The 15,014-nt window shown below is 31.5% G+C and overlaps 1 protein-coding gene across 1 annotated transcript in view; it reads left to right on the forward strand.

The window, feature by feature from the left end:
* Window positions 1-15,014, forward strand: part of LOC115876089 (DNA-binding protein RFX2-like) — a 53,647-nt gene that overhangs the window by 23,536 nt on the left and 15,097 nt on the right. The window contains 3 exon segments of the mRNA XM_030891789.1: window positions 3,596-3,695; window positions 12,790-13,033; window positions 13,965-14,078. Coding sequence (XP_030747649.1) covers window positions 3,596-3,695; window positions 12,790-13,033; window positions 13,965-14,078 — 458 coding nt within the window.

Below are 15,014 nucleotides of genomic sequence, written 5' to 3' on the forward strand. Positions count from 1 at the left end.
TTTTACAGCTACTCCAGTTTTTAGTATGTGTTTAATTAACTTATTGGTGTATCTGTATAAGACCACAGTATAAGACTTTCTGCCTGGGCAGCGAGTATTGACCATAAACTGTGCTCTGGGTTCTACAGTTAATTTTCACTCGATTTTTCCTCTACTTAACTTCAAAAGACACAAAACACACGTAATAACACGAATCAAAATGCATCATCTTCCAAAACGCAGGGTATTTGACAAAAGTTGTCACAAAATTATAACCTATAATTTAGCAAGACTTTGACAAACGTCAAAAATCTAAAGGCGAGTTCATACGCATCGGTGTCCGTTTGTCGTTCATCGTTCCGTCAAACCAATAAAATTGAAATACGATCTGTCATTTTTCAAATAAACCAATAAAACTGGTTAAAAACAACAAGTGACGACGCATGACGAATTTATATTTAAAGCCATCCATAGTTAACTTAAAAATTATTAGAAGCTTTTTTTAGTAAAACAAATAGATTGGTATGGGATGTCATCTGCTTTTCTTCTGTCATCGTCTGTCGAAATCTTACCTGAGAAAAAAAACAGAGTATATACGATTTGAAGTTAAAATTTAACCTTCAATAACTTTCCAACGAGTCGATTAAATGAAATTCTCAGACCTTTTTTGAAGACTGTTCAATTTACTACTTACTTTACTTTACATTGATTGAAAAAAACAGAGCATACATTTTTTAATTTTTATTGTTTATGCTTTTATGAACAATAATTTATATTTTAGAGACCCCACAGACGCTCAGTTCACCTTCGGAGTTCGCGCGCGTTTTTTCGAAAATCTGGAAAAATCATATTATCTAGCATATTTTATGAGAAGTGTACGTTTGCACATTGTTTAGTGTAGTTAGTGTCTTTTTATACTCATATGCGAAGTGCCAGTCCGCGCGCGACCGTTTTTAGGGTTCCGTACCCAAAGGGTAAAAACGGGAACCCTATTACTAAGACTTCGCTGTCCGTCCGTCCGTCCGTCTGTCACAAAGGTCTATCTTATGAACTGTTATAGCTAGGCAGTTGAAATTTTTACAGATAATGTATCTGTTGCCGCTATAAGAACAAATACTAAAAACAGAATTAAATAAATGTTTATAAATAAAAAAGTACTTTCACTAAACATTATCTTTTAAGTAAGACTTTTACATAGAATCTTTCAAGTCCTCGGTGGCCGCGTGGTTAGGCAGTTGAAATTTTTACAGATAATGTATCTGTTGCCGCTATAAGAACAAATACTAAAAACAAAATGTAAGCATTAAATGTTATAAACAAAAAAGTACTTTCACTAAACATTATCTAGTGGGTAGCTGTACTTTTACATAGAAAAATCTAGTCAAGTCCTTTCGGTGTCACTTTTTAAATCGTTTCTACCTATTACGCTATTTGACGCGGGAGCCGTAGTAAGGCAGGTTCTGACCCTAGTATCCTGGCTAAAAAGAAATCTGCTGTCGCAGAGAGATGCGTACAACTTTATCTTAGATGAGGAACTATTCGGAAACAAGAAATATCCATCTTATCTGATAGCTAGCAAAGCTAAAGCGCGCATAATACTTTACATTTTATTTTTAATTTCAAATGGGTGAGTTTATATAAAAAAAATACAAGGGATAAAAAGTTTCTAAACAAACTAAACTATCCAAATTAAGATTTTTGCATGTGTTTGATAAGATTTTTTCTTTTAAATTTTCGTTAACAAGAATGATAGGGTAGCTTATTTCAACCCCTTCACTCATTTTAAAAAAAGTGAAAAAATTACCAGAAAGTGTGTTTCTCATAACAGTAATGTTTCCATAAAATTCCCTTCATTAGTCTATCTCTTTTCGTTTTCAAGATAAAAAAATAAGAACATAATTTTTCCGCCATCTTTGTACCGCGATATCTCCCTAATGGTTGACTTTTGACCCAACGTTTATGATAGTCAAACTACCCTTTATTTGATCAAAAGAGTATCAATCACCCTGAAATTGGTCAAAGAATGTACAGAGAAGCTGAATAAATTAGGCAAAGAAAAACAAAAGTCCTCCTATTACTTGGGTGCCTGCTCACCATGATAGAAGTGGCAGGAAAGCAAATAATCTAGCTAGAAAAGGAGCGAACACCAATTAACTGGACCAGAACCGTTCTTGCTTTCCAAGTGGTAAACTGCAACTCAAGGCGGGAACTCAAGCAACTTGGGAAGACTCCATCCGCAACCTGGAATGGAAATCTTGCAATGGTCTAAGACACTCTCGGAAGAAGTTTCTGAGGGCTTATGATCAAGAAAATCACAGATCTTCCTGGGTCTGAGTAAGAACAATCTTCGGATTGTCACGGGTTTTTAACAGGACACTGTCTCCTCAATGAACAACTCTCAGTAGATTGAAACTCCGCGCGCGATCGTTTTAGGGTTCCAAAACCAAAGGGTAAAAACAGGGAACCCTATTACTAAGACTTCAAGGTCCGTCCGTCTGTCACAAAGGTCTATCTTATGAACTGTTATAGCTAGGCAGTTGAAATTTTTACAGATAATGTATCTATGTTAAGCCGCTATAAGAACAAATACTAAAAACAGAATTAAATAAATGTTTATAAATAAAAAGTACTTTCACTAAACACTGTATCTTTTTAAGTAAGAATTTTACATAGAATCTTTTCAAGTCCTCACTGGCCGCGTGGTTTTAAAGTGTTAGGACTTTTACGCTGCTATGACGTTGGAGCAGTAGTAAGTCAGGTTCGAATCCTAGTCAAGGCGACTTTTTTAATCGTTTTTTTTTAATTTTTACATATTTATTTTTACTTTTTACATATTTATTATTGATCAATAGACTTTTTAGTAATGTGTTTCTTCATTTTTTTTAAATTACTTATACGTGCATTCAAAATTTCAGCTAAATCGGAAAAAAAGTTTATAATATAGTGTCTAATGTTGTATAGATAATGAATGGTACGGAACCCTTCGTGCGCGAGTCCGACTCGTACTTGACCAAAATTTTTTCATTATTATTTATTTTTGTTTTTGAATAATATTTATTAGTTTGTGCCTTTGCGTGTTTTATGTTATATATTGTATGTTTATGTTTGCTGTTTGTAATGAAAAAAGTCATTAAAGAGTTTCTAATTTGATTATCATATTATTTTATGTCTTTACACCACTAGCAACGCTTAAGACCTCTTGAATTTAGCATGCGGACTCGCGCTGCCTTCTTAAAAATATCTTAAATTATTAATAGTTTAACAGCTGCTTCCCTATTTGCTTCCGAATCCATCTCCTTTAGTTTAGATTTTCTACTATATGGAGCGTTAATGTTATATGGATAAGATGCGAATTCCTGTCACAATAATCCCTATTTTTTATTTTCCGGGTTTTGATTTGACAATTTATTTGATACTAACAAAATTGTTGAATAGGTGTTTCAATAGAAACTAAATAAAATAAACTGTCTTGGTTTTACATGCCTTTTTTTCACAGTTTGGCATTTTTTTACATTCTATGTTTTTGCTGTGATTTATTTTTACCACGAGATTTTAACTATTAATTGATTATAATTCTCTCGATAATTCCTAATTGTAAAATTATAATATGTTTCAGTTGCGGAGGGAGACGCAGTGGCTTCACATCAAAGCTATCATATTCAGTATGTGGAACAAGAGATATACGCCTCTCAGACAAATGGTGGACAGACGCAAATGTAAGTAAACCGTTAAATATATTAGCAATACAACATTTTTTGTTACAACAGAATTTTTTTACAATGTAACTTCTCGTATACATAAATGTACTTTTATTAAAAAATGTCTATACCTATGTGGCGGATTCATCTCTCCAAAAAAATCCTTTATGGGTATTTCGCCACTGCACTGCAAGGAAATCTACCAAAATAAAATAGTTATTTTTTGTATACACGTCTGCTTTAAGCTTGATTTTCATGCATCCGTTGTCCGACGATACGTTGATACTGTTAATAAAATTTTATTGGTAGAATTTAAAGACTTTGATTGGTTAGAAAATAACGCAGGTTTAAATTTATTGCATTTTCATGCCTCCGTTTGTCGGATATACGTTGGTGTCATTTTATATTTTCGTTTCCATAACGATTTTGCTATTTTACTTATATTTTTATTAAGGTTAGATCAGGGGCGGGAAAGTGAAATAGCAAAAGCGGTTCCACCGTTTCCACGGAAATCTCAAATAAAATAGTTCCAGCCCTAGCCACTAGGTGGTAGTGCAATTAATTTTTAGGTTAAGAAGTTGCTACTAGTTATTGCCAGATGGCGTTAAATCAGAATTTTTGTAGTTCCAGTTTCGGCCATTGTCATATTATTGTCAAATTCTCAAAAAATATTGTCGTTGGGTCATAGCGCCAATCATAATATTATCAAATAAATGATTATCAAAACGTTTTTCAAACTATAATTTGTTATATGTGTTGTGTATGTGTTTTAATTAGACAATTCCTTTGTTTGTGATCCTAAAAAATATAATGTAAGTCTTTTATTTCTTTTGCCATCATTTAAGTACCTATTTATATTTATACTCAATTTACAAAACTTTGGGCGGTATTACGTTGGTCTTGTTTTTATTATAATAAATGATTTTTAAATATTTGACTTATAAATAAAAAACTTTAAATAAATAATAGTTCACATGTTTGGCTTTAATTTTATTTAATAATTGTATAATTATACTGTTAAATCTTTTATTTTTACACACATAACAACGATATTTGTTATTAGTATTGTTGAATTTGTGTAAAAAATAAGATTTAATAATCAAATTTAATTATTTTAGAGTAAAATTCAATAAATACGCTCATTTAAAAAGCCCTCGCTTCGATCCATTTAAAACAAGCCCTACTCAATAGATGGCGCCACTTCTGTAGGACCATTTTTCAGTATGGCAGAGTCCATTCTTTTTCTAGTTAGGTATATTCTTTGGGTTAGATTAAATTTGTCAAACACGTCCGTTATCGTATGAACGGGTCCGTTGACGGGCCGAAGTAAAATATTTAGGGATGAAAAGTGGCGTGAAAAGGCTATGACAAATCAGTGCACCGTCGTCACGACCAACGTATCAACGTATAACGGATGCATGAAAATCAAGTTTTAAACGTAAAAGGACACTGCTTGTCAGAAGTTATGTTTACAGTTATACAAATTTGCCTAACAAAGAAAAAAATGCTTAACGTTTCGGAAAGTTTATCTCTTTCCGTCGTCGAAAGCAAAAAAAAATATAAAGAATAAAGAAAAAAAGTATTTAAAATATTTAAATTCAGCTATTCGAGAACACTTTACTTTTTTAAAACACATACGTCTAAAAGAAACCATTGACCTATGCCACTGACGTTCTGTTAAAATGACATTATCAAAGAATATACCTAGCTAGAAAAAGAATGGACTCTGCCATACTGAAAAATGGTCCTACAGAAGTGGCGCCATCTATTGAGTAGGGCTTGTTTTAAACGGATCGAAGCGCGGGTTTTTTAAATGAGCGTATTTATTGAATTTTGCTCTAAAATAATTAAATTTGATTATTAAATATTATTTTTTACACAAATTCAACAATACTAATAACAAGTATCGTTGTGATGTGTAAAAAATAAGATTTAACAGTATAATTTATACAATTATTAAATAAAATTAAAGCCAAACATGTGTAAATATTATTTATTATTAAAAGTTATAAGTCAAATATTTAAACATCGTTTATTATAATAAAACAAACCGACGTAATACGCCCAAAGTTTTTGTAAATGGGTAAATATAAATAGGGTGGACTTTAAAATGATGGCAAAAATAAAAGACTTACATTATATTTTTAGGTCCACAAACAAAAGGAATTGTCTAATAAAAACACATATAACAAATTATAGTTTGAAAAACGTTTTGATAATCATTTTTGATGATTGGCGCTATGACAACGACAATATTTTTTGAGAATTTGACAATAGTATGACAATGGCCGTTGGTAACTATGGAAACTACAAAAAAAATCTGATTGAACGCCATCTGGCAATAACTAGTAGCAATTTCTTAACCTAAAAATTAATTGCACTACCACCTAGCGCCCGAGGCTGGAATTATTTTATTTGAAATTGCCGTGGAAACGGTGGAACCGCTTTTGCTATTTCACTTTCCGGCCCCTGGACATTATATCAAGGTAGTAGTAGTAGTAGTTTTGTTTTACGGCCACAGCTCCAGGACTATCCAGCCGGGTGATAGGGGGGTGATCTATCCTTAGTTGAGTGTTTTATATCAAGGTAAACTTCAAAATTAAGAATTACTCTTTGAATAAGAAGACTAAGGAAGGAGCATATCAAAAATCTTAGGTCCACCGCGATGGGCCTCAAATATGGCCGACTTAAATTCCGGTTTATCAGCGCCGTTCTAATTTTATTTAAAAAATGTAAAACTATGATGTAGGGTAGACGTGGGGTAGACTCAATAATTTTTTTTTTATTTTACGTTGTGAATAAATGTTGGTAGTTATTAAAATTGTTAAAAAATATAAAGTTCTAATAAAAATAGTTAAGTTATAATAATTATTTATAACCATAAACATCTGATACGCTACTGAAGCAGGTAAGTCAAATTGACGTATCTAAATTCTTTGACATCTAATCTTTGACAAGTAGTAAATAAAAGCAATAATGCAAGAAAAAATATATAATTAGTTAATTTAAGTGAATTTCATAAATGATCGGTTTACTACACGTATGTATATTATATAGTCACTTTCTAGCGAAAAGTTGTTCCATTATTTCACACATTTTTGCCGAGATCTACCGTACGCTACACAACCAACTATTTTAAAGTCTGTTTCGATTAATCGCGATGGTGTCACTGTTAATTTAAGTTCTGCCACAATTTCCATCTAGATTTACTATCTTTATGCAACTATCAGTAGTCGAATAAATAATAAATAACATAAAATAAGCTCCGTAAAGACTGACAAATCCATAAAATTTCAAATCACTTTCAAATGTGTCAAATGAATCGTCAAACAGAACTGTCAAGGATCCCCACCCTAGAGTCCTTTTTCCGCCCACCACGCATGAATACATGGATAGCATTATGCTCCTTCCTTAGTCTTCTTATTCAAAGGAATTACTACCTGATAACAATTACTTAATAAGGTAAAACCAAAAAGCCCAAACTTTCTGTATGATTATTTTTAAATTTTACGTGAATGTTATGTTTATTTATGTTATGTTCTTTAAAATCAAAGAAGCGATTGCCATACATCACTGACATATAGAGCAATAAAATACATTTATTTTTTTAGATTGAATTAAAAAAGCCTCTTTAATTTTTCTTTTAGAGGCTGTCGCTTCTTTAATTATAATTTTGGCTATGTACTTTAATGTTAATTATTTTGGGTACGCCACTGGATTTAATAACTTTAACTTAGTTATCCCAAGTTCTCCCTTTACTGCTAAAAATACTACTGCCAAATTTTAAGCAAATTACCTGAAACATATTTAAGATATTTGTGGAAATCAGATTTCTTCAAAAATGAACACTCTGTATCTTAAGATCAGATATATTCAGATCTATATTTATAAAAAAAAATCATCTTAAAACTATCCCTTGTAATTTTGCTACATACTTAATTAACACCCCGTATTAATATCCAGGTAGGTTAATTGGCGGTATTTGGTACTATTGTATAGTATGCTATGGAAACGACAGGTGACAACGGGTAAAAATATTTGAATAATTGTCATTTTCATAAAATTTAAAGAAGGTCGATACGGAATAATATTCAAATTCATATTTGTTATGGCTCGTAGGGAGGAAAATGAACTATTTTGGTAATATCGAATTGTTTTAGCTATATTGTAGAATATATTTTTGTGACTTGTGCATGCAAAGACGTTACTTAGATTTCGTTGCTTGAGAAACTCGAAAATCTCTTAGTAACAAAATTTTATTTCCAAGACATATTTTAGTGAACATGAAACTTGAGTAAGTTATTTATTTAATTTACAGTTTATTTGTTTAAAAAATGTAAGTCTTTGGTTATTACAAATCAAATTATACAACTTTTTGTAGTTCTGTAGTTATATTTGAAGAAAAATATTTTTTATAATCTTCAAGCCGATTCGCCATCGAAAGTAATTCAGATATTTCTTGTTTCCGGTAATAAATTTCAGCCATTATTTACTTTTATAAATATTGATTTTATAAAATCTATATTAAATGAACAGTATAAAGAATTTATTTCACGCCAGAATTATGTTTCGTACTATTTTTGTATATTTAATTTTCAATATCAGGCAAGTTGCAGTGATATTATATGATTAATAACTTTGAAAAAGAAACAAAAGAGTAGCAAACAAGGTATCTAAATGTAAATTAGAAATGTTTAGATTTGTCGCGAAACGTCGCAAAAAAACATAATTGTTTCCTTTCAAGCCTTCCCAAATACCCACGATTTTTTCTGCATATTTGTCATGTCATTTTTCATAAACTCTTTACACTAACGTTTGTTATTTTGTTTGTGTTGCATATCAAATGACGTTTTTAAATGAAATAATTATTTGAATATTATTTTTGTCATATACGGAGTGTTGAAACAGCTACTCCACTGGTAATATTTTTCTACATTTTTTTTAATCATTTGTCAAATTTTTAACTAGACTAGGCAATGGCGAATCAAACTGTACGAGACAAAGTGCGTGCATGTTAATTTTACAAACAAAAAGGATCAACATATTCATATTACCCATGTCCCATATGTTAATACGGCGAAATATTTTGGAATGAATTGGATGCAAAGCTGCCTTGGAAAAGCCACATCAAAGAGAAAAACGAAGAACTAAAAATTAAATTTAAAAAAGTGTACTGGCTTCTTGGGCCAAATTCAACGTTATCAATACATAATAAGATTACTACTTTACCAACAGGTTCTCAAACTTGTATGGACATATGGCATACAATTGTGGGGTTGTGCTAGTAAAAGTAATCAAGAAATTATTCAGCGATTCCAAAACAAAGTACTAAGGAGCATTTTCAACGCCCCCTGGTATTTCCGAAACAGTGATCTCCACAGGGACTTGGAAGTGGACACAGTTACTAGCGATGGGAACTATCGAATGAATTAGACTATCGAATGGTTACTGAATGAATGATTTCAACTATCGAATGGTTTTATTCGAATAAAATCATTCATTCATTTGTATACTAAAGCATATGTGACAACCTCACCGTGCAACTAAATGGTTATCGTTGAGCTACGACTATCGAATGCTTTTGATAAATGAAATTTAGTATTCGTTTGATTTTTGTGTGCGTGAGTGCATTATTAGTTCTTCCAAATTTTTATAACTTCACCTTATAAATACTGTGCTATTTTTGCGTATATTTAAAATATATAAATATATTTAAAATACTAAAATAGTAGTTTTTTTTAATTGACGATTGGGTGCGTGTGCAGGTGTCAAAATTTTTCCGAAAATTTGTGTGATTTTCCGTAGCCCGATCTTTCAATTGTTTTATTTTATATGGTATATACGGTCTATTTTTTAATGTGAAATTTTGAGAAGTAGCAATTTTTAAGAGAGATGAGATGAACTTAAAATTAATTTTAAAAATACATATTTGTATTTTAGATGTTTTAATAATATGAATTAGTTGAACTTAATAATCATATTTAAGTAATGTGGTTAAGTAAATGGGGTTATCGAACTCAAACTATGGGGTGAGAAAATTAAATTGAAAGTTTTACACGTGCCAATTTAAAAAAAAAGTTAACGATGTTTGTATTTTGTTTATGCTAATTCTCTTACATGTAGTTTTTTGCGAAGAAATATTTTATTTATTTTTTAAAGTAAATGCCAGTAAAAGTAAATATTATTTTTAAATAGTAATATAAAGTACCTAATATAAATAATTTTGATTTCTAATTTTTTATTTATATTTTTCTTCCATTACACTGCATGCTTAGAAAATTAATAAATGTTTATATTTCATGATGTTAAAGTTTGTTGTTAATATAACAAATTAGTTTTGTGATTATTATTATTTAATAAACCAACGTTGCCAAAAAATTTAAAGACTATATTATTTTTAAATAGGATCTAATATAAATAATTTTGACATCTAATTTGTTGTTTATATTTTGCTACTACGTAAAAAAAATGTTTATATTAAATTATTTTAAATTTTGTTGTTAATAGGTATAACAAATTATTACTGTTATTATTATTTTTATTAAACCAGTCTTTGCTTAAAAACATTAAAAATAATTTTCCTACACCCAAAATAACAAGTATTATTGCAGTGTAACAACAGAATATTAATAAAAAAATGCAAAATATATAGAAATACTATCCCTAACTAACTAAAGCCAAACAATATTCTTTGCTAATATCAACTAATACCAACATATGGCAACAGCGCCCTTCATAATGTATTTTTTGTGTAAATACTAGCACCTCAATAAAAAAAATAATGTGTCCTTATCTTTATATGACTCCGCAAAAAATCAAATCAAAGATGCCGGCTTCTTTCATAGCATTGCCACCGACCGCTGTCGGGTTTCTCGGAAAGAAACCTACGTCGCCGGGCGACAACTAAAATCCAGTTAATTTTATTATAATCGATCCTGACGAATAAATGAATTTCATAAATGAATGAATTTTCTAAATGAATGGTTTTTGCTGCCGAATTACTAGAATACAATATTTCAAGGCAGATGACGCATCTATTCGATAATTTTTATTCGAATAGTTTTCAACGAATGTTTTTTACTAGCTATCGAATTATTCGAATGAATTGCAACTATCAAATGTTTCGATAGTATTCATTCGATAGTTCCCACTACTAACAGTTACCCAAACTATTACCTCATTCGCCAAGAGACAGGAAGAACGACTTCACCACCATATCAACTAACCTTGGAACTAGTTAATATGTGTTAGGGGAAAGGCAAATAGTGCTTGTGTACGCGATAATATTAGTGTAATTAAGTTAATAGTAAAAAATAAGGAACCCTAGTGAGTAAGTCCTTAGTACAAGTTATTTAAGTATTAGTAATTTAGGTTGAAAAAAATTGCTTATTGATCTATATTAGATCAGATTGTAATTATACCTTATATATATAGATTGTATATATATTAGATCGAGAAAAAACGGCGTAAGTGATGGCTATGGAATGAAGATCGCTGTCATTTTAAATGTAAATTTATATGGGAAATGTCATTGATGTTCATTTCTCAGCCAACTGGACGCCGTTTTTTTTCGATCATACGGTAGTAAATTTCCTTCAGGGTAATTTCCTAATAAAAAAAATTTCTAATTTTGAAATATATTTTTTAATTTTATAAAAAAAATCGGAATAGGCGACGATTATTTTTTTTTACTGCAAATGACCTAGTAATATGAGACCTAAGTAATATCTCACCGACACCTTAGACAACTCTTAAGAATCCGATGGTTCCATCATGTCTCGAACGTATCGGTCCTTGAAAAAGCTAACTGCGAGAGTATTGGAGTCATGGTTACAAAATCCGGCTTAAGATGGGCTGGTCACGTATGCAGAATGCAAGAAAACCGCATACCAAAATCTCCGCTTTACGGTGAGCTTGTAGACGGTAAGAGGAGGCCGGGTGGACAACTGAAAAGGTACAAGGACATTTTCCACGAAAACTTAAAGGGAATTAACATGCAGAATGAGTGGGAAAAAGCAGCTCACAATAGAACTCAATGGAGAAGAGTTGTAAACTCAGTTAACAGCGACAACCAAAAAATAAAGAGGCAACAAAGCAATGAGATTTTTGAATGTCCGGAGTGCGGTAGGCAGATAACATCACGTATCGGGCTTTTCAGCCACAGAAAAGCTCATGAAAGAAAACGCCTTGCGTGACCATCTTCTTTATGTGTGTCGAATACTCGTCAGCGAGTAACGGCTGTATGTATGTATCTCACCGACACTTTACGACATCGTCTGTTGATATAGAAGGAGTTTTGCTTGCCGTATCGGTGAGAACCAGCCCCTGGACAGCCCACCTGATGAAGGGTAGGCCCAGAAACCGGTTGTGTGAGTGGAGCTTGGTTCCCCCCTTTACGACAAGCAAAACATATTATCATTATTTTTATGTTTTTTTGTCTACTTTCGATTTTTCGAAATTAGAAAAAATACACAGCTAAAGACCAGAAAATATTATTTATTAGTAATATGAGACATGATATGACACTGTTTAAGTGCTAAACATGTCTGCATACAATAAGATTGGCATATACAGAGTGTCCCATTTCAGTTACAAATGTGCGTTAAGTCACTTGTTAGTAAAAACAGAACCTAGCGGTTATCACGAATTTGGGGAAAACCAAAAATGCCGCCAACGAAATTGTCATGGCTTTCTTCCATGATGAGGGTGTATTTGAAAATGTTGAAATTGAAAATGTTCAATTCATGATTTTACCAATGCTTATTCAAGATCATGTTTTTTACACAAGTTTTATTTTTTATCTCAAAAACTATTCGATATAGGTTAGTATAATAGAAAAATTATGAAAATCTAAAGTAGTTTCCAAAAATGTAATAATATATCGGGTGTTCCAGTTAAAGTAAGAAAGATGCTACCATTTTTCAAATAATGCGGCAAAATTGTAAAGCTAAAAATATTTTAAATAGATGGAACAGGTGCCTTTTTGTAAAAAAACAAATTTTCAAAAAAAAATCTATCACCGGTTCTCTAAAAACGTATAACGTACCATCCCGGGAATCACCCTATATAAAACTATATCTTAGTATTTAATAGAATGTTTTTTCATACTTAGGGCCTATCCAGTATACACTGTGGGAGACTCCACCACCTTATATCCCATAACGAACGCCGGACAACCTCAAGGGCAGTACTACGCTACAGCAACGCCAACCAATGCCGCTCCCAACTCAACCACCGCTGTGACCGGTACGACCGTGGGCTATACCGCCGCCACTGGACAGTACGTCGTGCAACATACGGTTGATCCTGAAGCTCTGATACCCTCTACTAGAATAGGTGCTCAAACTGGTAGTGCGGTAAGTATGTCAGGATATGTTGTTTTTTAAATGTTGTTAAAATATAATGTATTTTGTGCTCGTCTAAAGTTTAGATATTTGAAGAGCAAAATATGCAAATGGTCTAATATGTGATTTTTTCAAATTTTATTGAATTTGTTATGATTTAAGGTTAAATATTTTTTAATGAAGAATTAGAAAACATTAATAAACTTACAAATTATTTGAGATATTGACTTATTTGAAATATTTTTTTTGTTTAGTTTAACGCTCAGTTAAAAAGAAAGATAAAGGTACTTTTTACATATTTTGTTCTTCAATTGTTTGTGTAAACTTTGTATGTAATGCTTATATAAAAGTTGACATAATCATAAAATCTTTCATTGTACAAAAAAAAATTGTATAAAACTATTAAACCTCATGTGGAGATTCAGCATCTAGTATATAATATCTTATTTTATTCTGAGTTAAAAATATCTTATAAATTGTCTTTGGGGAAGAACAGTTTATAGTAGAATATTTTAGACAGGTTTTGTTTTTTCAAACTACTTAAATTTTTGTTTTAAATTTTTGAGGTTTGGACTCGAAAGACAGATATTACTGTTAATTGTTTTTTTTTCAAATATTTTTATTCTTACATTTTTTAGTTGTTTAATTTTATTTTTAATATCGTATTTATCTAATATTAAATTTGCATGTGCCATTAAATATATACCGTATGATCGAAAAAAAAACGGCGTCAGCGATGGCTATGAAATGAAGATCTGTGTCATTTTATATGTAAATTCATATGAGAAATGTCGATTTCCGTTCGTCATTTCCCAGCCAACTGGACGCCTTTTTGCCTATCATATGGTACATAGTAATTGCAAAATTCTTGGATACCTACGTATACATTGGCATGTTAAAATTAACCGCTTTCCTTGCTCTGATTACTAACTTGGGTGTACAGGAATATGTCGCTACTACCGCGGGACAGTCCACGGGTCAGGTGGTAGCCGTAAGTTCCAACGGTGAAGAAGTAGGATCTCCATTGGGGCATGCTACTAGAGTATCTCCTGCTACTGTAAGTGTTTGTTTAGAGGTGTGTATCCATATGATAAGACTGCAACACTATTTTTTTTCACGTACACATAAAACCGGTTTGTTACATTTTCTAGCGATTGACAGATTACGTTAATTCTGCACGCACCATTATCTAGTAGATAGACTCTATGTGGGAGTATTTATTTATAATACTAAGAGCTGGCAAAGGTTAGTCTTGGGTCGAGATTTCCGTATGTAAGAAGAGGACAATGCGTTTATAATGTACTGAACAAAGAGAGAACAGTAAACACGTTGCCAAACGTATGAAATAAACCAAGAAACTGTGTAGATAAGATACGTGGAAGGGGATATAGCAGATTTTCTCGCAGTCGATCGATTGAACCAATCAGGACCTCTGTCAGTACTTAAAGTTCCAGGAAAAGGTGTACATCATGCGTTCAGGTTCACGATTTAATTACGTCTCGCGATACTTTATTGTTTATTTATTAACGAGTCGTTGTATTTTTCCCTACAGCTTGAAAATTTTTAAGTGCAAGTTAGAAACACTTACATTTTTGGTAAAAATAAGTGGAATTGAGTTGGTGTTCGACAGTGGTCGCGCTATTAGAACTCTGAATTTAAAAATCGATATCTCAAAATCTATTAAAAATAATTGATTGTAGTTTATTTCAAAAACTTTCTTAACATTTCTGCTATATTTTCTTCCCAGACAGTATGTGAAAATCTTTACAAATAAAAAAGTTACACGATTGCTAAAAATTGCTACATACTAAAAGTAAATGGATGGGTTGTTTAAAATTCTCAAGTCAAAAAAATCAACCTTATCGAATTTTTCTTATTTAAACATATTGTAAAAGATCCGATCTTCAAAATAAAAATTTCTTCAATGTCTAAAGTGGTTCTTAAGTTATGGCGTGTTATGTGTTAAAAAGTAGAGTTTTTAAATTATCGCGAT

This window comes from Sitophilus oryzae, unplaced genomic scaffold (assembly GCF_002938485.1).
Source record: "Sitophilus oryzae breed Bouriz unplaced genomic scaffold, Soryzae_2.0 scaffold_1396_pilon_pilon, whole genome shotgun sequence".
NCBI lineage: Eukaryota > Metazoa > Arthropoda > Insecta > Coleoptera > Curculionidae > Sitophilus > Sitophilus oryzae.